Source organism: Triturus cristatus, chromosome 7, assembly GCF_964204655.1.
Source record: "Triturus cristatus chromosome 7, aTriCri1.1, whole genome shotgun sequence".
Lineage (NCBI taxonomy): Eukaryota > Metazoa > Chordata > Amphibia > Caudata > Salamandridae > Triturus > Triturus cristatus.
In genome coordinates, this window is record NC_140590.1 from 187,908,027 (window position 1) to 187,933,746 (window position 25,720).

At 51.0% G+C, this 25,720-nt stretch overlaps 1 protein-coding gene across 6 annotated transcripts in view; it reads right to left on the reverse strand.

The window, feature by feature from the left end:
- LOC146809182 (uncharacterized) overlaps positions 1-25,720 on the reverse strand; it is a 516,937-nt gene that overhangs the window by 199,628 nt on the left and 291,589 nt on the right. For 5 of the 6 annotated variants that reach the window (XM_085616004.1, XM_085616003.1, XM_085616000.1 and 2 more), the window contains exon 8: positions 11,177-11,215. The exons of the other annotated variant lie outside the window; for it this stretch is intronic. In XM_085616004.1, coding sequence (XP_085472130.1) covers positions 11,177-11,215 — 39 coding nt within the window. The remainder of the gene's footprint in view (positions 1-11,176; positions 11,216-25,720) is intronic. 6 annotated transcript variants of the gene reach the window in all.

The following is a 25,720-nucleotide window of genomic DNA, read 5'->3' on the forward strand; positions in this document are numbered from 1 at the left end:
GCCAAGCTTAGACCGCGACACTGAAACCTCATTGGCACTACCAGTTACAGCGGGAGAAATTAGAGCGGCTATCAGAGATATGGCTAGAGGGAAAACACCGGGACCTGATGACCTCCCTGCTGAATTTTATGCTACCTTTGCAGATATTCTTACCCCAAAACTAGCACAGGTGTATGCCATTGCACTTAAAGAACAGGAACTGCCGCCCTCAATTAGAGAGGCATTGGTGATCCCACTGCCTAAAACCAAAAACACACATGCCCACTTGACTGAGTTTCAACCACTATCCATGTTAAATATGGATTTTAAGATACTGAGCAAGGTGCTGGCGACTAGGCTCTTGCCTCATATGCGGCGCTTGGTTCATGAGGACCAGTTTTATTCCTACACGATCCACGTCCAACAACCTTCAGCAACTGTACCACATCATGTTCCATTCGGATATAGGGAATTTCCCAGATGCGGTAGTAGTTGCGATAGATTTGTAAAAAGCTTTTGATTCTTTGCGCTGGGATTTTTTACTAGCAGTAATGGGGAAAATACAGATGAGAGAGGGATGGCAGAAGTGGATTCGTCTTCTATACGCAAAACCTCGAGCATGAGTGCGTACTGACCACGTAATATCGACTCCGTATCTTATTCATAGAGGCACCAGACAGGGATGTCCCCTGTTGGCCCTGATTTTTGCACTAGCAATGGGACCACTGACGGAACGCTTTAGACAAGAAGGGAGTAGATTGGGAATCATCCCCCTCGACAGGGCCGAACACAATATCGCTATATGCTGATGATGTGTTGATATATTTGCGGGATGGCCTCAGTGGGATCCACACAGTGATACGCATATTGAAAGAATTTGCGGGACTCTCTGGTCTACGCTTGAATCGGGGGAAAACTTCTGGGTTCCCGCTGTACCCCACTCTTCCGAGGCCACCATTATTCCCGCCTATCCTAGAATGGGCTTCGGTCTCCTTCAAATACTTGGGGATACAGATTTATCAAACACAAACTGATTTATTTGTCCGTAATTTAGGGGCTGCCTTGAGAACACTTCGGGCGAATGTGGCCTTCTGGCATACGCTCAAACTTACAGTCATGGCTCGCATAACAATATCCAAAATGGTAATACTGCCATGACTTTTATATTACTTTGTCAATCTACCATTTGTGGTGCCCAAACACTGGTTACAGACTCTCCATGGGATAATGTGGGATTTAGTGTGGGATGGTGGTCGGAATAGAGTGTCGCTGCAGACCATGAGACTCCCGTTGGCGGGCGGAGGACTGGGGGCCCCTGACTTTGAGGCCTACTATCTGGCGGCTATCTTACCCCTAAGACTATACACATGTCTCTGCTCCCTAGGTTCCTTAATCGTCATCAGAGAATTAATCGAATGGGGGTGGTGCTCTCCGTGGCGGTGACTTGCTGAGATAGATGCATTGCACGCTACAAGTGAACCCTGATCTACGTACCCGGTATTCCACTTACAGGTATCCCTCAGGTGGGAAGAGGTCTTCCCCTTACTGACCGACAATTGGTGGGATGGGAAGAGGCGGGTATACGGACAGTTGGTGACTACGACAGAGATGGTGAATTGCTACCATTGGATGAGTTTCTTGAATATCACAAACTCCCACCAGGACAATTTTTAAACTATCATGAACTTCGAGGGGCGATGACAGAATTTTGGGCATAGCAGAGAATGAACCGGATACCCACCCCACCCTACAGGCGTATTGACTCTGGGTTTGGCGGGCATTTGGTTAAATGGTTGTATCTGGTAATAAGGGAACTAGCTTCACCATTATTGCCTAGACAGCTAGAGCGATGAGAGAGCACGCTACATAGACAATTGACTGAGAAGGAATGGGGGAGGGTTTTGGGCGGTCCAAAAAAGACATCCCGGAATACAGCTTTTAAACTAGTGCAATTTAACATTATACAAATAACTTACCTTACCCCACACAGGTTAAAAGTGGTATATGGCAGGGAGGACCAGGCTTGTGCTCGGTGCTCACAACTGGATGCAGACTTCGACCATATGATTTGGTCCTGTGGGCAGCTAGTAGACGTCTGGTGCAAATTTGTGGATATGCTTAATGGCGTCTTCTCTAGATCACTAGCATGTTCCCCGGAGATTTGTCTGCTGGGATTATTTCAGAGACCCAAGCCACAGAGATTAGGGCATAGGTTTATAGACTTGGCTTTCATCCTGGCCAGACGACGGATAGATCTTGAGTGGAAATCAAAACATGCCCTGCTGGTGGTGGCTTGGGAGGAGGACGTTACTCTCTTGGCTAGAGCAGAGGAACAAGCTTTGCTTCAAGAAGATAGGATTACAAAACGGCGTAAACCGCTGGCAGAACATTGGACACATATGGTGAAAATGTGGAAACAAAGATACACACCAGATCGGAACCAGATTTCATCCTCAACCAACTCGGACGGATAGCTAGAAGTATTTATTTAGATACCATGACTCTTCATTTTCCCCTATCTATGTTGGGACCTGCTTCCCCCCCGCCACTCTTCTGTCAAACACTGATGGAGATTATTTAAATGACAATCGTATTTTAAATGCAGAGACCTCTGGTGGTTTAGATTTAGTTGTAGTGGAACGTTTGTTTTGTTTTGTATGGTTTATCTTTTTTTGAATGGCATCTTTTATTAGCCTGGCACTGATTGAGTGTATACTGCAGAGATGGTAAGGTAAACAACAACCATATGTATATGGATGGGTAGATACAAAAATAGATGTTCACCAACTCCCCACTGAATTGGAGTTAATAACAATTGACTGTTACGAAGATGCTTGTATCCTCCAGGAATTCTTGCCTCCAGTATTATTGTATGTGTATGCAATACTGAGCTTAAAACGTAACATTGCCTTGCAGGATGCGCCTGAAATATTATCCTAGCTGTAATCCAAATGTGCTTTAGTGAACTTGCTCTTGCAATACTTCAGTAACTGTGCTGATTATCTAACCACGATATGTATAAATGCCAATAAAAAAGATATTTAAAAAAAAAAAAAAGAAGGGTCTGGGGGAAGGAGATCCTGGTGGATGTGGGTGGAGCACAGTGCCACAGGAGAGAGCAGTGGAAAATCGTAGAAAGCAGCAGGCAGGAGAGGAAGATGGGAAGGAGCAGATGAGTGATTTGTTGGGTGGCGATGAGCAACATGACCTCGGCGGACCATGCAGCCCTCAAGAGCAAGTCACAGCACACCACCACCTCATGAGAACCACCAAGAAAACTGCCATATAGGAACGCATCAATGGCAATGCACACAACACCAAAGAACTCTTCACCCTGGTTAAAGAATTCGTGAAACCATGCATGGACACCACATACACCCCTCCTACAGAGATGCCTGTGACAACCTCACCACCATTTGCCACCGCAAGATTTTATACATCTACAACAGCTTCGCAATCCAGGACCCACCCACCTAAGGCACAACCATTGCACTCCAAGGCTCCAGATCCCAGCAAACACTGCTAACTGGACCACCCTCACAGCCGCCAACACCCTAAGGATCATGAAAAACATCCAATCTGGGGCTCCCTCAGACTCCTGCCCACACCATATTTTCAACTGAGCAGGCGCTGCCATTGCTACCAAACTCTGCTGCACCACCAACTGCGCCATCGATTCTGCTACCTTCGATGAAGACTGAAATACAGAGAGCTCAACCCCCCTGCCAAACTAATACTAGGCTGACCGGACGGACTTCATGAACTATAGACCCATCTCTCTGCTCCCCTTCCCAGTCAAAGTCATTAAGAAGGAAATCAACGCCCAACTCACAGAATTCATCAAAACAAATCACACCCTGGACCCCTCCCAATCTGGCTTCAGGAGCAACTACAGCATGAGACTGCACTCCTTGCCGCAACTGACGACATCCGCACTCTCCTCGACTGAGGCGAATCCTCAGCCCTCATCCTTCTGGACCTCTCTGCAGCCTTCTACACTGTCTCCCACTGCACCCTCTGCATGAGACTCCATGACACCGGCATCTGTGGCAAAGTGATAAAGTGGATCAACTCCTTCCTCACTGGCCGAACCCAGAGAGTCAAATTTCCACCATGGTGTTCAAATCCTACAGAGATCAGCTGCAGAGTACCCCAGAGCTCCTCCCTGAGCCCCCCTCTTAAACTTCTACATGGCCCTGTCAGAAACCATGGACTCAAAATAATTTCCTTTGTAGACGACACACAGCTGAACAGACAAACCTACATCCGCTAAGAGTAACTTCCACAACAGGATAAAGGCAGTAGCCACCTGGATGAAAGAGAGCTGCCTAAAACGTAACTCTGACAAAACCGAAGTCCTCATCCTGGGCTCCACTCCCTCTGGTTGGGCCAACTTCTGGTGGCCAGGAGCACCCTGAACCCCCAACACCCACCGACCATGCATGCAACTTCAACATCATCCTCGACTCCTCGTTCTCTATGAATTACCAAATTAACACCGTATAGTCCTCTTGCTTCCGCAGGCTCTGTCTACTCTGAAATACCTTCAAATGGATCCCCACTGAGTCCAGGAGAACTGTCACCCAGGCGCTCGTCAGCAGCAAGCTCGACTACAGCAACGCACTCAACACCGGAAGAGCGCAAAAACTCTAGAAGAAATTACAGCGCATCCAGAACGCATCTGCCAGAGTTACCCTGACCACCTCTCCCCCCCGGATCTGCAAGACATTGGCTGGAAGCAAGATCCTTCTACCACGCGGTGAAGATCTGGAACTCACTACCTCCGGCAATCACCATCACTGCCTCAATTAAGGAAGGACCTCAAGACCTGGCTTTTCGACTGATCTGCAGAACCCCTCCAACCCCCCAGTGCCTTGAGCGCCTTAAGGTTGATTAGTCACGCTTTATAAGAACCCTGATTGATTGATTGAGTGTTGCGAGTAAAAGAGGTGGCAACAAGGCTGCCTGAGATTGAAAGAGTCTGAAAGGAGAAAGAAAGCAGCGAGAGGCTGAATTAAAGTCGAAAAGAATGTGCAAATCATAATGGAGTAAACAGGATAAGAATGAAAGTAGTATATGTGCAGTCGCAAAACCTATGCGACTCCCTATCAATCAATCAATCATTTGTAAAGTGCACAACATACCCGCGAGGGTTTCAAGGCGCTGGGGGGGCACTACTGATTGAACAGCCAGGTCTTGAGTATCCTCCTGAAGGTCAGCAGGTCTTGGGTCTGTCGTAGGCTCAGTGGGAGGGTGTTCCATGTCTTGGCGGCGAGGTGGGAGAAGGATCTCCCGCTGGTGGTTGTTCTTCGGATGCGCGGGACAGTGGTGAGTGAGAGGTCGGCGGAGCGTAGCTGGCGGTTGGGGATGTAGAAGGAGAGCCGTCTGTTGAGGTAGGCTGGGCCGGTCTTGTGGGATGCTTTGTGTGCGTGGATGAGGAGCTTGAAGGATATCCTCTTGTTGACGGGGAGCCAGTGCAGGTTTCTCAAGTGGGAGGTGATGTGGCTGTGTCATGGTACGTCAAGGATCAGTCACGCCGAGGCGTTTTGGATGCGTTGTAGTCGTTTGATGAGCCTGGTCGAGGCTCCCGCGCAGAGGGCATTTCTGTAGTCGAGTCTGCTGCTGATGAGGGCCTAGGTGACTGTCTTTCTTGTATTTGTCGGGATCCATCTGTAGATGTTGCGGAGCATGCGGAGGGTGTTGAAGCAGGTGGAGGAGACAGCGTTGACTTGCTTGGTCATTGAGAGCGTTGAGTCGAGGATGATTCCCAGGTGGGTGTCGGGGCTGCCCCCAGTGCTGTCGGCTACCAGGAGTTGTCCCAGGCTGAGGGGTTGGAGCCGAGGATGAGGACCTCCGTCTTGTCTGAGTTCAGCTTCAGACGGCTGATCTTCATCCAGTCGGCGACGGGCTTCATTCCTTCATGGAGGTTGGCTTTGGTGGTGATGGGGTCCTTGGTGAGGGAGAGGATCAGTTGAGTGTCGTCTGCATAGGATATTATGTTGAGGTCGTGCTGTCGGGCGACGTGTGCAAGCAGGGCCATGTAAATGTTGAACAATGTCGGGCTGAGGGAGGATCCCTGGGATACGCCACAGATGATCTCGGAGGCTTTGGAACAGAATGGGGGAGGCGGACATTCTGTGTTCTGCCGGAGAGGAAGGTGGTGGTCCATTCCAGAGCCTTGTCTCGGATCCCTGCAGCGTGGAGGCGTGCGCGTAGTGTGCGGTGGCAGACGGTGTCGAAGGCGGCGGAGAGGTCTAGGCGGATGAGTGCTGTGGTCTCACCATTGTCCAGCAGGGTCCTGATGTCGTCGGTGATGGCAATGAGGGCAGTCTCGGTGCTGTGGTTGCTGCGGAACCCTGACTGGGAAGGGTCCAAGATTCTGTTTTCTTCGAGGTATCGGGTTAGCTGTCTGTTGACGATTTTCTCGATGACCTTCGCCGGGAAGGGGAGCAGAGAAATGGGACAGAAGTTCTTGAGGTCTCCTGGGTCTGCCTTAGGTTTTTTGAGTAGGGCGTTTATCTCGGCGTGTTTCCAGCTCTCTGGGAAGGTCATGGTCTCGAGGGAGAGGTTGATGAAGTTGCACAGGTGGGGTGCGATGGAGCTGTTTGCTTTGTTGAAGACGTGGTGCGGGAATGGGTCTGACGGAGAGCCGGAGTGGATTGTGCTCATGGTCTTGATGGTGTCATCGATGCTCACGCTGGCCCAGTCTAGCAGGGGGTCATGGTCGATGGTGTGCGGTGGGTCTGTTCTGTTGCTGTCTGCTGGGGCTGTTTGGGTGTTGAAGCTGTCGTGGATGTCTGCTATCTTGTGGTGGAAGAAGGTGGTGAGGGAGTCGCACAGGGCTTGCGACGGTGGGATGTCTTTGGTGTTGGAGCTGGGGTTGGAGAGTTCCTTCACAATGTTGAAGAGCTCCTTGCTATTGTGTGCATTGTTGTCGAGGCAGTCTTTGAAGGAGATCCTCTTGGCCACCCTGATGAGGTGGTGGTGGTTGCGGATGGCGTCCTTGTGTGCTGCGTGGCTGTCTGGAGCTTGTTCACCGTGCCATTCCTTCTCTAGTTTCCGGCAGGCTTGCTTGGAGGCAAGGAGTTCTGGGGTGAACCAGCTGGTCCTCTTGCTGGTGTCTCTGTGGGGGGGGGTTCTTCAGCGGGTGAGGGTGTTGGCGCAGTCCTCGATCCAGCATCTGAGGCTGTGGGCAGCGTCGTCGGCGTTAGAGGGTTCGGTGGGTGCTCCAGCAGCGGCGGGGGATCTGTTGGGTGCGGTGGTGTGGGTTTCTGTAAGGCGAAGTGAATGCAGCGCTGGTTGGTCCAGAGGAGTTCGGTGGTGTGGCTGACGGAGACGTGCGGGCTTGAGGAGAAGACGGGGTCGAGCGTGTGGCCGGCGCAGTGGGTGGGCGTTGTGGCGAGTTGCTTCAGTCCGAGGTTGGCAAGGTTATTGATCAGGGTTGTGGAGTTGTTGTCATCGTTGTTCTCAAGGTGAAAGTTTAGGTCTCCGAGGAAGATGTAGTCGGTGGAGGTGAGGGAGTGCATGCTGATGAAGTCGTTGATGGAGTCGCGAAACTGGGGACGGGGTCTGGGTGGTTGGTAGACGAGGGTGCCTCTGAGGATGGAGTTAGGGTCTGTGTGGATCTGGAAGTGCATGTGTTCGGCAGTGCTGAGCGTGTCGTCGGTGCTAGTCGAGACCCTGATGCTGTTCTTGTGGACGATGGCGATTCCTCCTCCGACTCCGTTGGTGCAGTCTCTGCGGGTGATCTTGTAGCCATCTGGGGTGGCTATGGCGATGTCAGGTGAGGAGGAGTCGTTCAGCCAGGTCTCTGTCAGGAAGGCGACGTCCAGGGATGTTGTGTTGAGCAGGTCTCAGAGCTCGACGGCGTGTTTGCGTGTGGAGCGGGTGTTCAGTAGTATGCATCGGAGGTGGTTTGAGTCTTTCTTGGCGGGTGGTTCGTTGGCTCTGAGGCTGGTGTAGCTGCAGTTCTGGCAGGTGAAGGGACCGTGTGTGTGTTTTGGGGTGGCCTTGAAGAAGGTGTGGGTCTGTCCGGAGTTGAGAGCGTGCAGAGTGGTGGCGTCGTAGTGGTGGTGGTTCTCGTGGCGGGTGCGGAGACCAGGGGTTCTGGCGCTGGGCGTGGTCCAGGCGCGGACGGGCGCAGGCGGGCTTGCCTTAGGCGCGACTTTGGCATGTCAGCGGCGCGGCCGCGCAGCGGCCGGTATATATGGAGAGGTGGGAGGGAGGAGCAGCTGGGAGGTGGGATGCAGGGGAAGCGAATGGGCAGTGGGCAGTCAGGGGCAGGGCCGCAGAGGACACAGCGGCGGGGCGGTGAGGGACGATGAAGGGAACAGAAGGCAAAAGGGCACAAGAAACAAGGGAAAACGAGTGTCACAGAGGGCAAGAGGGCGCAGAAATATAGGAAAAACAAGTGTCACAGAAGGCAAAAAGGGCAGAGAAATACAGGAAAAATGAGTGTCACAGAAGGCAAGACTGCACAGAAATACAGGGGCAGCTGAGAAACAGAAGGCAAAAACGGGCGGAGAGGCATGGGGGCAGTGAGGGGTACAGAAGCAAAAACCATGCAGAGACACAGGGACAGCGAGGGGTACAGAAGGAAAAACCGGGCAGAGACACGGGGACAGCGAGGGGAACAGAGGGAGGAAAACGGGCACGGACCACAAACAGGCAGCTGGGAAAGACAGAACAACAGCAGTCACAGACACAACAATGAAATACAGGCAATACAATAAAACAATAGAGCGGAAGATGAACAAACCTACGGCCTACCATTGGCCACCAGGGATGAGGCGCAGGTGGTAGCCTGTGGGTGGTGGAGGTCCTCGAACTTCCTCAGCAGCAGCGACAGCTGGGGCAGGGACACACAGGCGGTACTGTGCGGAGGGGGAGCGCCCTACCTGATGGGGTCAAGGGTCGCCACCTTCTTTCACTGCAAGATCGCAGACAACCACGACAGCTTCAAATACCAGACCCTCACTACAGCCGCCAACACTGCAGAACCACCACCCCCCAGCCTCACCAACCACTTGCTCACCCGGACCCACGTCAACGACGACGACACCATCAAGACCATGAACACCATCCACTCCGGCTCACCCACCGACCCCTGCCCTCACCACATCTTCAACAAAGCAAACCGCCTCACCGCACCCCAACTTCAGAAGATCATCAACAGCTCCTCCGATACGCCACCTTCCCGGAAATCTGGAAGCATGCCAAGATCAACGCCCTACTCAAAAAATCCACAGCAGACCCAAAGGACCTCAAGAACTTCCGGCCCATCTCCCTTCTTCCATTCCCGGCGAAAGTCATCAAAAAGATTGTCAACAGGCAACTGACCCACTTCCTTAAGGAGAACAACATCATGGACCCGTCCCAATCCGGTTTCCGCAGCAATCACAGCACCGAAACCGCCCTCATCGCTGCCACAGATGACATCAGAACCCTACCGGACAATGGCGAAACTGCGGCCCTCATCCTCCTGGACCTCTCGGCCACCTTCGGCACCGTCTGCCACCTTATCCTACGCACACGCCTACACAATGCTGGAATACGCGATAAAGCCCTGGACTGGATCACATCCTTCCTCACCAAAAGAACCTAGAGGGTCCGCCTCCTGCCTTTCCGTGTCTAAGCCACCAGGATCATCTCGGTGTGCCCCAAGGATCATCCCTCAGCCCTACCCTATTCAACGTCTACATGGCACCGCTCGCCAGCATCGTCCGCTCGCACAACCTCAACATTGTCTCCTACGCCGACGACACTCAACTTATCCTCTCACTCACCAAAAACCCCGCCCCGCCAAAACCAACCTCCACGAAGGAATGAAGGCCATCGCCAGCTGGATGCAGACCAGCCACCTGAAACTGAACTCAGACAAGACGGAGGTCCTCATCCTTGGCCCCACCCCCTCCGACTGGGACGATTCTTGGTGGCCAGCCACCCTGGGAGCCACACCCACACCCACCGACCATGCACAAAACCTGAGGTTCATCCTGTACTCATTGCTCTCAATCACCCAGCAAGTCAACGCCGTCTCCTCCTCCTGCTTCAGCACCCTCCGCATGCTCTGCAAGATCTACAGATGGATCCCCACCGGAACCAGAAGGATGGTCACACAGTTCCTCGTCAGCAGCAGGCTAGACTATGGCAATGCCCTCTATGCAGGAACCATGGCCAAACTCCAGAAGAGACTCCAACGCATACAGAACTCCTCTGTACGCCTCATCCTCGACATACCCCGCAACACCCACATCACTGCCCACCTGAAAGACCTGCACTGGCTCCCAGTCAAGAAGAGAATCACCTTCAAGCTCCTAACCCATGCCCACAAAGCACTATACAATGCCGTACCAGCATACATCAACAAGCATCTCACCTTCTACATCCCGAACTGCCAGCTTTGCTCCGCCAACCTCGCCCTCGCCACAGTCCCACACATCCACAGGTCCTCCGCCAGCAGCAGATCCTTCTCCTACATCGCAGCCAAGACATGGAACACCCTCCCCACACAGCTGCGACAGACGTAGGACCTACTGACCTGCAGAAGACTTCTCAATACCTGGCTGTTTGAGCAGTAGCTGCCCCCCCCCCCCTCTCAGCGCCTTGAGGCCCTCACAGGTGATTAGTGAGCTCTACAATTTAATGATTGATTGATTGATTGATTGAGAGAGAGGAAAAGGCGGCAAAAAGTGTGAAAGGAGAGGCAAAAGAAGGTCAAGCGAAAGTCATAACCCCTAAAGAGGCAAATTGGTACAGGTGGAAGGGAGGCAAAACATAAAGAAATGAGCAAAGGGGATAGGAGGTGCGAGTAAAGGAGTAGAGAGCAAAATAAGTGAAGGAAAAGCAGGTGCAAGGCTGGGGAGCACAGAATCAGCAGTGGAGTGAATAGCAGTGTCTGAAAGCATCGAGCCTGACTGGAGGGCAGAGCAAAGGGTAAGGCAGTGTGGCAGGGCTAGTCAGACCCATCTCAATCTCTGAGATTGAAATGGAGACTCCACAAAACAGTATTATATGACATTTCTGTGGAAAGCTAGCATCTGAATCAAAATCTGAAAGTTATGTTGATGAATACACCACCTCCAACTTCTACTTTCCTGATGACAAATCATGTTTTCATTGGGCTTGTAAGATTAAACATCATTTGTGATGGTGTACATTAACTCCTGACAGTCATTACGCACTTACAATAACCTACCTGGGGGAGCTGTTGTAGTGACAAGTTCAGTAGTGCTTCCTGCAATGAAAAGTACATGATTCAAGTTAATGGTTAATCGGTGACGTAATAAGAAGGAAAAACTCACGTTCTCCATCTTAAACTAATCAAACCATCAGTGCTAGTCAATCCGCTATATAAAAATGCTTGTGTTTACAATGATTTTGCATCGGTGTGAAACAATTCTTTAGAAACAGGATTTGACGCAAATCTCTTTCTAGAAAGAAATTTAGACTAAATTGAGCAAAATCCTTCTGCCTCCTTAATAATTCCCTCTTTGCATATGTGCAGCATTCTACAGCACAAATAAAAAGAGGGAAATGCTTTAAAGTATAGTTTTTCGGACAGGAAGATACTCCTTCCTGTACAAAAAATATACATTACAAAATGCAGACACCCTTGCTCTATGGTGCAAGAGCCTCTGCATTGGAGTATGCCAGTCAAAAGTGCACAAGTGCAGGGAGGTAGCAGGACAGCACCACATCTTCCTATTTAGGGTGCTGTTCTACTTTCTCCTGTTGATGCAAGACAGCACATCAACTTTACTTGACAGCATAATGAGGAGTAATGTCTGAACCCTTTGCATGCGTCAGGCGCCGGGAGCCATCCGACGTTACGGTGCTGTGAGCCCCGCCCGCCACAATGCTGGGAATAGAGGATGCCACCACCACGGTGGCAGTGGCAACCTAATTGCCTGTGTGGGACCACCGCACCACTGGCGGCCGGTCCCAGCACCACTAGGCGCCCGCCATCCTCATCAGCCCCCATATATCTTGCAGCGAAGGAGTTACTTTTTCCTTATTTTCTCACTAATACAGCACAAATGCAAAGTAGGAAAACCCTTAAATCACAGGTTTTGTACTGCTAGTACAAAACCTATGCGTTAGAAAACACAGACACTCTTGCACTATGGCACAAGGGAGTCTCTTGGGGCATGGCTGCCCAAAGTACGAAAATCTAGGGCAAGGGTAGAAGAGCCACTGATCTTAGTGGATATGGAGCAGTTCTGCTCTCTCCATTTCACTCAATACAGCAGAGCATCTTTACACGCTTCACTGAGTTTCATTACTTCTTTTGAAAATCTATGCCCATATTTTTAAACTAACGTATCAATAATAGCCATTTAACCCTTATCCATTTTTTTTACAAGTTTCAAAAATGAAATTCTAACCTTTGGACAGTTATCAGTTATAATTCTGATTACAAACCATTGATAAACATCTAGGTGCCGATTCCAATCCTGTAAAACCCGGGTACGAATCGTCGTACGGAGCATATTCTCCGTACGACTCGTACCCGGGAAATCCACCGTACAATCCAGCAAATACGATTCGTACAGAAATACCATTTCCGTACGATTCTTAAAAAACACCGTACGGCTAAAAAATACCTACTATTCTGATCCTGGACAGCACGTACGTGACGTCCGTATGGAGTCAGGCAGCGTTTTACGGACCAGCAAGTACGATTCTTCCCTACGTCATTCCGCACAGCTATTTTTTTACGGCAGCTAAAAAACCCCGGAAACCTGAGTCCAACGCGAAAACGGAGCCCCAGTACGCGACGGACAGACATGGACCCCATCCTACGTGTCATCCCGGCCCTCTTAGCCTACGACCTGGTGCACCGAACCCGACGCACACGCCGCAGAAGGTGAGAACAACACCCAGGGGTCAAGGGGGGGTGAGGGGCAGGAAACATACCCCCTACCCAAATTAAAACCTACAATATTGAGGACATACATTACCTCCAGGGTATGGTCACTTCGGGGGGTGTGTCCACCAATCCCTGCGTACCGCAACAACGGAAGTAGACGTGTACGCGTACCCCTACGGCAACACTACAATAGTGATACGCACCGTACTCACACATCCATAGCGTGTGTACGGTCCGTATCACTATTGTAGTGGTGCTGTAGGAGTACGTGTGTGTGTTACGGTCCATACCACACGTACTCCTACGGCACCACTACTATAGTGATACTGACCGTACACATGCTCTCAGAGTGTGTGTACGGTGCGTATCACGATTGTAGTGGTGCCGTAGGAGTACGCGTGGTACGGACCGTACACACGCTCTCAGAGCGTGTGTACGGTGCGTATCATGATTGTAGGTGTGCCATAGGGGTACGCGTGGTACAGCCCGTACACACGCTCTGAGAGAGTGTGTACGGTCCGTATCACTTTTGTAGTGGTGCCGTAGGGGTACGTGTGGTACGGACCATACACACGCTCTCAGAGCATGTGTACGGTGTGTATCACGATTGTAGTGGTGCCGTACCACGCGTACTCCTACGGCACCACTACTATAGTGATACGGACCGTACCCACACATTCATAGCGTGGGTACGGGCTGTATCACTATTGGATTGGGGCCGTAGGGGTATGCGTGGTATGGACCGTAGACACCCTATGAATGCGGGGGTACTGTCCGTATCACACGTACCCCTACGGCACCAGTACATGTGGGATACAAGGCGTACACACGCCACGAATGTTGGCTTACGGCCTGGTGCAGCATATTACCTTTATATTGGGGTGTGTGTAGGCCCAGGACAGCAGTGTACTGCACCAAGGGGGCGGGTGGGTGGGTGGATGGCTGCATAGGATTCCCAGCAGTGGACAGACATGTGAGGGGTGGGTGCAGAGGACTCCCAGCAGTGTACAGAGACATGGGGGTGGGAGCATATCACTCCCAGCAGTGGACAGAGCCATGGGGGTGGGTGCATATCACTACCAGCAGTGGACAGAGACATGGGGGTGGATGCAGAGGAATACCAGCAGTGGACAGAAACATGGGGGTGGGTGCATATCACTCCCAGCAGTGGACATACATATGTGGGTGGGTGCAGAGGAATACCAGCAGTGGACAGAGACATGGGGGTGGGTGCATATCACTCCCAGCAGTGGACAGAGACATGGTGGTGGGTGCATATCACCACCAGCAGTGGACAGACATGTGAGGGGTGGGTATATATGACTCCCAGCAGTGGCCTGCAGTATGAGGGGTGGGTGCAGAGGACTCCCAGCAGTGGACAGAGCCATGGGGGTGGGTGCATTTTACTACCAGCAGTGGACAGAGACATGGGGGTGTGTACATCATTATCAGATGACCACAACTCCATGGGTGTATGTACGCATCCCTAAATTTTGACTATGATGATAGTGCCATAACAACACATCACTGACAGCAGTGTCCTACTTCCAGGAGGATGGATGTCTTTCCCCCACTGCATGACACACCACATGTGGGTGTGAGGACAAATAACACATGCATACCCACCCCTGGCGGATGTAGCACAATACACACACTGAGATCATGCCACAAGACTGTATAGTCATGTCACTGCCCACTAAACTAAGAGAGCCAAAGGGAACACACACTGTCACGCACATCCCAGGACTGATAGGAATGTACAGGTGCTGGGACAGCCACCAAGATGTTGTCTCTCATGGAAGGAATAGGGTGGAGTTCCCAGAGATACAATGCCCACAATTGTGAGTCAGGTGCCCAAATACCCTGCAGAACAAGTACCATATGTGTGCTAGGCTGGGATTACACACATGCATAGTGCTGAAAAGGAAGTATTTCTCCATGAAGGCATTTCAACATACTCAATACACAAGTACAGTGACTAGCAAGGATGGCACAGACGATGCAGCCGGAGACATTGCTGAGCAGGCATGGCTATAGTTAAAGGGATCCGTCACCAAGAAAGGAAATGTAGACACAGGTCAGCACAACAATTGTGCAACTCTTTGCAGGGAAGATGTCAGGTGCCACAGAGGAAGGAACACTCCTTGGGACAATGTCTCAAAACCAAAATAACACACACTACCAAAGATTCTTTGCAGAGACCTTGTGATGGCACGCAGATACCATGGTCCACCTCATGACCATCAGACTAGAACATTTCTCAGAACCATAACACATTACCACAACACCAACTCCTGGAGCCTCAGCACCAACATCAATACCAGAAATGCAATAGTGTTCAAAGTAAAAAGAAAATGCTTTATTCAGCATAAAACAAAAATTCGTAAATAACACTATATACAAAGGCCAATGGCCAGTCCATAATAGAAGTCCTTGGGGGGACACATGGGCACGCGTCTCCCCTAGCTTGCCTGCACAGTGGAACCCTCAGGTTCGTCGACCGGGGGGGCATCATGAGGGGAAAGACCAGGCACCGCAGGGACAGGAGGTGTAAGGGTAGGTGTGGTGGGTGCAGGGGTGGATGTCTCCACCACAGGGGGTAGGGCAGTGCCAAAGGTGGAGGTGAGCTCGGCGCTGCACACTTCTGCCAGGGCATGCAGAGTAACCCCCGCACCGTGAGAAACCCCAGGCACAACGGAGGGGGGGGGTCCGAGGGATGGGGTGCAGTGCTCTTGGGGGAGTGGGTGGACATGGACCTCGCCCGCTTGCGGGGTGGTGTCACAGTGGGGCTGAGGGCCAGCCCAGCCATGTAGCTTTCTTTTTGTGACAGATTGGCAGGGGAGCCAAGGGGAGTGCTTTTGGAGGGACTGGGTTGTGAGGCATGCGGACTCAGACTGTGGCTGCGTGTATGTCTGTTTGCCCCAGACCCAGTGGGTGTGCCTACATCCCCCTGAGTGTGCGTGCCAGGAGGTGTGTGCTTGCCCTTACTTGGTGGTGTGCTGCCTGTGTCTGGTGGGGTGCATGCTTGGGAATGTCTGGGTGTGCATGGAACAGGTATGGGAGTAGGAAGTGTGGATGGGGCTGGGGTGGGGGGGACGGAGCGCTGCAGGAGACTCACTGCTGCAGTCAGTGAAGAGTCCATGGACCGCAGAAACATCCGTTGGTCAGACATCGTTGCTGACACGCCCTCCATGAACGACACCATCTGTGTCAGCAGTGTGGTGTGGCCATGGAGGACATTCAGCAGCGATGTCTGCCCAACATGCAACTGCCACTGTATGTCCACAGACTCTGCAGTGAGGGCAGCAGGGGTGACAGGGGCAGGGGGTGCGGTGCCTGTCCCGAAGGAGACATGGTGGTGCCCTGCATGGACAGAAGGGACCGGAGCAACTGGTAGGGCTGTTGGGCTGCTGCCAGGTGTTGTAGCAGCCTCCGCCCCCTCGATGAGGTCAGCCTCGGACCCGTCTGCATCATAGTTGGGCTCGCCACCAGACAGGTCCTCCGACTGACTCCCCTCGCCCTCCTTGCCACTGGCTCCCGCAGACTCGCCAGCACTGGTGGCACTGGTGCTGGATCCCTCCTCCAGGTCCGTGCAGGTGTCTCCCTCAGTTTCCTCCGATGATGCTGTGGGCAAGGTGAAGATACAGAAAAAAATCAGTCACCTGTTTACATCTGACACATGAGTACAAAAAAAATAGGTCACAGTGCATATGAGGCAATGCATCATGAGTAACATCTAGATTACTCCGCACATATGTAAGCCCTGTACTCCCCAGTTGGTTGACCCACCATGCCACTTGGACACAAGGAAAAATAGGACACACCAGCAAAAAATTTGAATGAGAAATATACTGAGAAGCTAGTGTCTGGGAACAGTTGAGCACAGCAATGCAATGAAGTCATGCCACCTCTTGTTTACCCGGAAAGAAACAGTATTGGTGCACCCAAGGCTAAATAACAGACCTCAATACTAAAGGTGTCCCCACACTCAGAGCCCTGTAAGTACTTTGGAACCCAAAACTTAATACATTGTGTTCCCTTGGGAATCACACTACTTTACACAATCGACATGTTTAGAATGTGGGAAAGTGCCATTTTGTGAACAGAACACACATGTGCCTGTATAAAAGATGTCTCCCAAGGAGGTGCACACAAAACTACATTTACCCAGTAATTGTATAAGCTGGCAGCCTTATTTAAAGAAGCTACTGTTAGAAAGAAATGGTGTTGCAGAAAGTACATATACATGGGCCCACGGAGGTCTGGATGACTTGATACTCGTAAGTTGGTATCACCAACAACCAAGGACTTACCCAAATTCCACAACACTGTGGGAACATGTATATGTATAATCTGAAAAACAGTCTTATTAGAACAGTGTCTTTCTTTAAAATGTGCCAGCGTGTTCCCTGAAAGTGTAAAGGTGGTTTCTTGTGCACTTCCTTGGGAGACATCTGTCATGCAGGCACATTATTGTTCTTCACAACAAAACATCAAGCTAAAGCATTTAAAACATGAAGACATGTTGACAAGTGTAGTGAGCGCCAAGGTACAATACTTTTTGACTAACAACTTGAATTATGCCAGTTGTCACATGGCCATCCGTTCCCTGATGAGACAGTTGGCAACACATCTGACCCACTGCCTGTCATGTGGAGTGGCACACGTGTCCAAACACAGGACAATGCATAAGCTAATGGGCCTGCAATTGTGTTGTAAAAAGGCATACTTGCACTGAGGAGACACCCTCATGGCAAGCCAGAATGTCCACACAGATGTCAGCACACAAAGACAAAACTACGTAGCATCTGGACCACGCACTGGTGCCAAAAATGTATGAGCAGGAACCATGTATTTAAAATATTGACACATTCTGCAAAGCACAAACATTAAACCCTGCACAACATGACTGGGTCACTGCACGTTGAGTCTCTGTCCAGCCAATTATCGCACACAGGTCAGACCTGGCAAGGAGACATAAGGTTTGGCCATGTAGGCCTCGCCCGCACAAACCCCCATACCTGAGACAATGTGATTGAGACAGATCAAGAAGTGACACCTCTTAATCAGGGTTTACAAAAATGTGCAGCAAGAATTCCCAAATGTACTCCACATCACCTCGTGAGGCTGCCAACACATATTTGTGACAAACAACCATCAACAGATAGTTGTGAATAGACACACAGGCACTACCCAGTGTGAGTATGCACAAGCCAAATGAGGTCTCCCTGTCCAGTGGACACATATAGCACACTTTGGATAAATACAAATGAGGCAAGGGAACAATGCCACAGAGGCCAACCTATGCTGAACACACAGAGAATGGGCACAGTGTTGGATGACACACATGATTACGAGGCAAGGGTGTCTCAGGGGATTGTAGTGGGCACACTGCTCCTTGTTCCTGGAATGATCTGACTGTAACATGAGCAACCATCCTGGCACAATGCATATCTCCCACACATGCACATCATGTCTGAGGCCACAACACGGTCATGCATGCTGCAAGTGTGTTCATTTGAAACCTCACACTCCTATGTTGAGACTCATCATCAGTGCCAACAAATATGGACCCCCAACTGAGTGAACAGGACAGGGCACAGGCAAGGTACCAACACATGTCACAGACCACCCTCACACATGATGCAGAAAGCAATGTGCACTTGGATTAAATGGCAGCCTGGATGACCATGTGCAATAGTGATTACACACAGACCAGGGAACACATGTCAAGGAGGGGAAGGGATGAATAAGAGCACAGGTTGACTTTGGGGAACAGAATATGCACTGCACATATAAACCCTGGCAGTGTATCCAGGCGACAGAGCACTTCCAAAAGCTGGTGATACACAACCCAACAACCACACATGTACCTACCCCCTCCTTGCTGCTGTCTCTCCTATAACTGCCTATCCAGGTCAGGGAAGACCACCGCCAGGACACGCGTCATGTGGGGGGTCAGGCATCGGCGCCCGCCATGGGGGCGTGGAGGTAAGAGCTCCAGCTGGACCCGGGCAATCCGCCGGGTCCATCACCGGATGTCCTGCCACCGTTTTCTGACTTGGGCTAGGCGCCGACTGCGATCCCCCGCCGATCTCACGGCCCTGACGACCCGCTTCCAGATCATCCCCTTCTCGTAGGCAGTTACCTGTGAGGATGACAAAGTGCGACAACATCACTACACATGCTCCATGTCACAGAGACACACATTTGAACATCTTTGATATGTTGAACAGGGCATAGGATGCTGCCAAGGAATTGCATCTTTATCATATGGACATTGGCCTCTGTGGAAGCCCCAATGCACTACATGGCATTGAAAGTACACAGGTGGCATGAGGGGTGCGACACACTCCCTGATCATGGCACACACTGTGCATCACATGCAACACCAGGCTGATGGACAGCACCTCAAAGCAGTTACATGCCCCAGGCCACTGACGCAACCTCAGCAGAGTACACAGACACACACAGGCACAGATCAATCACCTTCCATTGGCAACAGCGGATACAAACCTCACTCTGCACATGTGCCACTTGCCTGTGGGGTGTCACAGGTGTCGGGCTAGCTCAGCAAGTCAGACACACAGCACGGCTTACTTCTCACATCAGATGGGTAGAGCTGTTGCCTCCTCCATGCAGCTGTGGTGCAACACTTCACATAGACACTCACCCACATGACAAGGAACATTCACACACATCAATGTCCAGGGGGCGTACACATCACTTGGACAATCACACCACATCTCCACTCAACTCACACACATCTGTGGGTACAGTCACCTGTCACACCGGGAAGACCACTGAATCACCTCAGGACAATAGACCTAAAATACCACAAAGGATTTGCCAGGCTGAATGTATCATGGACTATGCAGTGAATGTCACAGTAAGCACAATGCAAGTGAGGAGTGCACACATGAACTACATCATGCTCTGCATGAGAGACATAAGGCTTTCCCCCCCTGGGACCCACTCTAAACAACATTGCATGTCTGTCACACCTGGACGCAATGCCAGAAGTGACAGTCAGAAAAAAGGTGCACAGTCAAAGGTAGTGGAGTCAGCACTCACCTGCTCCCCTGGTCTCCCATACAAGCTGGGGTACTGTGGGAGGAGGACATTCAGCAATGCCTCATTCTCCTCAAGTGTGAATGGCTGGGCCCTCTCCACAGACCTTGACATGGTGCCAGAGGAAGCACAGACAGCAGCAGTGTTGCCGACAGGAAAGTTGTGCAGGCAAGTGCGCTATCATGGGTTCTGGCTGACTTATATCTGTTTTGCTGGGGTCTTTCATTTACAGGAGTACAGAGTGATTGGTCAGACTCATTTGCATCCTACATTTCCTCCAATCCCTTTAAACATACACCAATGACACAAATTTTCATGGTTCAAATTTTGAGCATCATAGCAAGGCAAACCCCACTTTGCAACATTGTAATTTTTTGGGCCAACTGACTTTTCCAGCCCACATGATGGCCACATTGCAACTGAAATCTCTGTATCCATGACAACCAGCATGCATTTTGGGCCTAATACTTGTCCCCTATGTAATTTTTTATTCCAAAAAACATGTACGGTGCGTTTCACGCGTACCCGTACACGTACGGCACCACTACAATAGTGATACGGACCGTACACACGCCCTCAGAGTGTGTGTACGGTCCGTATCACTATAGTTGTGGTGCCGTAGGAGTACGCGTGGTACGGACCGTACACACACGTGTACTCCTACGGCACCACTACTATGGTGATACGGACCGTACACTAGGGGTGGGCGGAATTTGCGAAATTCACTTTCTCAAATTATCGCGAAAATGTTAAAAATCTCCGCAAACACGCGGAAATATCGCGAAGATGCGGAAGTTTTTTTCCCGCCCGTTCGCGGTATTTTTTGCGTGGTCGCGGCTCGACAACTTACCCATGCGGTTGCTCGCGGGCGCGACCATCTTGTTTTCACTTGTCTCGCGGTGCATGATCGCGAGAAGAAAGACGTGATCGCGCGACGCATGACGTTACTGCGGGCGCGAACTGTTGCGAGTCAGCGCAAATGGCTACCAACAATCCAACATCTCGTGGAGAACGCGACCGGATCGGGAAAACTTGTCGGTGAACGCGGGGATTCAGGTAAGGCGATCGCACGCACGCGAGAATGTATTATTTTACAGCGCGAGCATGAAACAAATTATCGCTAAGCTGCGGAATGCGGAAATTTTGACATTTTCGCGCTTTCCGCGGAACGCGAAAATGCCAAATCATCGCAATTTCCACGAACGGAACGGAATTTTGGCCCAGGCCTACCGTACACACGACGTGTATACGGTCCGTACCATGCGTACTCCTACGGCACCATAACTATAGTGATACGGACCGTCCACACGCCCTCAGAGCGTGTGTACGGTCCGTATCACTATAGTAGTGGTGCCGTAGGAGTACACGTGTGTGTACAGTCCATACCACGCGTACTCCTACGGCACCACAACTATAGTGATACGGACTGTACAAACGCCCTCAGAGCGTGTGTATGGTCCGTATAACTATAGTAGTGGTGCCGTAGGAATACACGTGGTACGGACGTACACACACGCGTACTCCTACGGCACCACTACTACAGTGATACGGACCGTACACACGCTCTCAGAGCGTGTGTACGGGGCGTTTCACACGCTTACACTGGTGATAGGAGGCGCACACGAAAGTAATGGAGGTCTCAGACTCACACAAGGCTGTACATCAAGTCATTGTCATTGCAGACTTTCATGTGCAGGGCCTAGGTGTGTCAGGCAGTGATATTGCACATGTCTCCTCATGTAGTTGCACAATTGATGTGTGATGACCTGTGTACAAATGTCATGTGTGATGGGGCACTATGTGGCACACTTCCCCTTCACACTTTGCACATGTGTGCCTGTAGTACAAACGTGTCAAGCACAGCATCACTGGTATGGCACAGTCACCACCACCCGAAACTGTCCCCTGATGCCAGGGACAGGGACACTAACAACTGACATTTAACGATCAGCGTGCCCCGATGTGACTATGTCATGTGTGTGTCATGTGTTCCCATGAGCTTGCTGTTGGTGTTCCGTCAACTACATCTGATGTTGCTGCATCCAACATGTGTCTGTGTGGAGATGGGCATGGCACACATCTACGCACACCATGCCACATGTGGATTCCCACGTAAGCAGTGTCTGTATGCATCGAACATGATATTTTGACATGAGGACATATCTGCGTCGTCTCAATGTCTGTGTTTTCTGTTTTCACGTGTACCCCTCCATCGCAATGTGTGTGATCTGTACATTTGACATTCCATGTGACCTGTGCGTCTAGCTTGCCGTCAGCTGTCTGTATCAGATGACATCCTTCAAATGCAGCTATGTGGATGTATGTCACTCCTGTGATGTCTCTGGCTGTTCAGTCAGACTGGCCCCCAGCTCGTTTCAGGGCATGTGATGTAGACTTGCCAATCAACGGGTGTATCTGGCTTTTCGTAGGAGCATCACCAAGCTGGAATACGTGTCCTGGATGTATTGCACAGACCAGACTCTGTATTTAGCAGATGTCTAGTAGCAGTTGAGCATGTGCTCCGTTCATTGACATTGGTGCTGTTATGCTCTCAATCTTTGTTATTCATTACAATTTTTTGCAGGGCAACGCCTGTCCCCCGACCAATGCCAGACTTGGGTGCCATGAGGGAACGTGCCTGCATCCGACGTTACAGATTCACTCAACAGTTGATTGAGGACTTGGCCGCCAAGGTGGTACCACACCTCCAACCGCGACACAGGTATCCTACTGCGCTAACCCCCAAGATGAAGGTGATGGCAGCCCTACATTTTTTTGCCACAGGTATGTTTCAATTCACCATAGCTGATGTTGGTGGCATGTCACAGACAATGTTCAGCCGTGTCCTGCATGATGTTTTGGCAGCCATGTTGGAGCACCTTGATGAATTCATCCATTTTCCGACTCCTGAGGAGTTGACAGGTGTCAAGGGTGATTTGTATGCCCTGGGAGGGATGCCCCATGTCATTGGGTCCATTGATGGGACAGATGTGGCTTTGGTACCACCACAGGCACAGGAGGTAGCCTATTGCAACCGTAAACATTACCACTCTATAAATGCCCTTGTGGTGTGTCTTGCTAACATGCTGATTTCCCATGTCTGTGCACGTTTTCCAGGGTCAGCACACAATGCCTACATCATGAGGCGTAGCAGGGTGCCACAAATAATGCTGCGGCTGCACAACGAACGAGCATGTCTTGTTGGTGGGTATACTCTGTTTGTCCTGTGTGTTGCGGTACTTTGGCCCTTACGGCATCTCCTGACCCACTTATTTACATGATGTTTCCATGTAGGGGACTCTGGCTATCCCAACATGCGATGGCTGATGACGCCTCTCTGCAACCCAAGATCAGCTGCAGATCACCGGTACAACAATGCACACGAGCAGACCAGGCGAGTGATTGAGAGGACGTTTGGCCTCCTGAAGAGCCGATTCAGGTGCCTTCATAAGACAGGCAGGTCCCTCCCATATGCACCGGCAAAGGTCTGCAAAATGTTCCTTGTGTGCTGCATGCTGCACAACATGGCAGTGGAGAAGGCAGTGCCACTCATCCTGGAGCAGCATGAGCAGGAACATCCACCCGTGGAGGATGAAGGGCTTGGTCACGAGGCAAGTGAGGAGGAGGAGGAGGAGGAGGAGGAGGAGGAGGATATCCGGAGTCAGCTCATACGTAACTTCTTCCCATAATGGTGAGTCACTGGGTCTGAGTGTGCACACTTGGAGCCTTGTGTGGCATGTGTTGCAATGTGTGTGTCCAGCTGACTGTATGCTAAGTGACTTAGATGTGTGTTCTGATGTGTCACTCGAGTGATGATGTAATTCCACACATTTTAGCTGAGACACTTTCTTTTAAATTAGCATGGGGACAACATTGTTCCTGTTGAGTAAATGACCATGTATGCGGGGAAAAATCTTTTAGCTGACTTCTTGTGTGTCTGTCATTCCAAGGTTCTTACGCATGTTGTCCGCTCGTGTCATCGTTGTCCTCCTGCTATTCCTCATGAGTATTGCAACGTGTGCTGAATCAGCGTTCCATGCACGGACATGGGGAAATGTCATTTTGGGTAAGGATTGCAGCAAGGCATTTTGGGTGTGGTACGTGTTTGGAATGTGTGGGGCCTGCTCCTGTGCATGTTGTGTTACCATGCATATATATAGACTCACCATGGGGCACATAACATGTAGCATGACTCCCATGAATTGATAGTCACCCTTCTTGACAGTCATCTGTAATGGTTTTTGGATTCTGATGAAGGCATCAATGTGTGTAAAACTTCCCTCTGAAACATACGGGATGCTACGGGTGGACATAGTGTGGGACATCCCCATAACAGGCTCAATGGGGAATTGCAGCCTCTCCGTGTGAAGCAGGGGGTGTTTGGCTCATCCCCTTAACTTGTGTGCCAGTTCATTTGGATTTACAACATCCGTGTTGTGAAGGGGGTGTCCAGTAGGGGTGGGCGGAATTTGCGTAATCGCGTTACGCAAATCTCCGCGAAATGGTAAAAAATCTCCGCGAACATGCAGAAATTCCGCGAACACGCGGAATTGCTTGTTCGCGATGCTTTTTTCCTGTTCACAGTTGCTGTTTGCGTGCTCGGGGAGAAATATCTCGCGAACATGCATTTTCAGAACGCGAACAAGAAAAAATTTCGCGAAGTCGCGGAAATGAGAATTTTGGGCAATTTCGCGTTCTCTGCGGAACGCGAAATTTCCGAAATTCCGCAACTTCCGCGAGCGGAACGGAATTTACCGCCCAGGCCTAGTGTCCAGCGTAGGTCCCACATGTTCAGTCAAATGACCTTTGAGTCTGTTCATATTGATGCATTTCCCTTAGTGTGAGCCTGAGTAATAAAGGTGTTCCTCACCCTCCAAAGTGCCTCATCTCTGTCAATGCAGGTCTCTTGCCACTTTGCATGCGTCATCTATGGCATAGTTGTCAATGATTGTGCATATGAGTCTATGTGTAGTTTGGCAACATGCACGCAGTTCTTCATGGATTATAATCTCTATTCTGCATGAAGTCCATGGTTGTGTATGTATTTGGGCAGGTTGGTCCCCCCAACGGGCCGTCAACGCCTGCTGAGGGTGTGTCTCCTCTGCGCAGCTTGGCCTTCTGTTTCCTGATCCTGTGTCAGTCAGTGTTTTTCAGTGTCCTGGTTCAGAACGAGTCGTTTTCGCGTATGTAAGGTACGTACATACGCAATGTTGTTGTACCGTGCTCGCATATGCAATGTTGTTGTAAGGTCCGTACATACGCGATGCTGGGGGACGGTGCTGGGATACGGTGCGTCCAAGTATGGGGCTGGGGTACGGTGCTGGGGTACGGTGCATCCAAGTACGGGGCTGCAGTACGGTGCTGGGGTATGGTGTGTACAAGTACGGGGCTGGGGTACGGTGCTGGGGTACGGTACGTCCAAGTACGGGGCTGGGGTACAGTGGTGGGGTACGGTGCATCCAAGTACAGGGCGGGGTTCGGGGCTGGGGTACAGCGCATCCAAGTACGGGGCTGGGGTACGGTGCGTACAAGTACGGGGCTGGGGTACAGTGCTGGGGTACAGTGCGTCCAAGTACAGGGCTGGGGTACGGTGCTGGGGTATGGTGCGTACAAGTACGGGGCTGGAGTACGGTGCGTACAAGTACGGGGCAGGGGTACGGCTCGTCCAAGTACGGGGCTGGGGTACAGTGCGTTCAAGTACAGGGCAGGGGTACGGTGCTGGGGTACGGTGCGTACAAGTATGGGGCTGGGGTACGGTGCGTCCAAGTAAAGGGCTGGGGTACGGTGCTGGGGTACGGT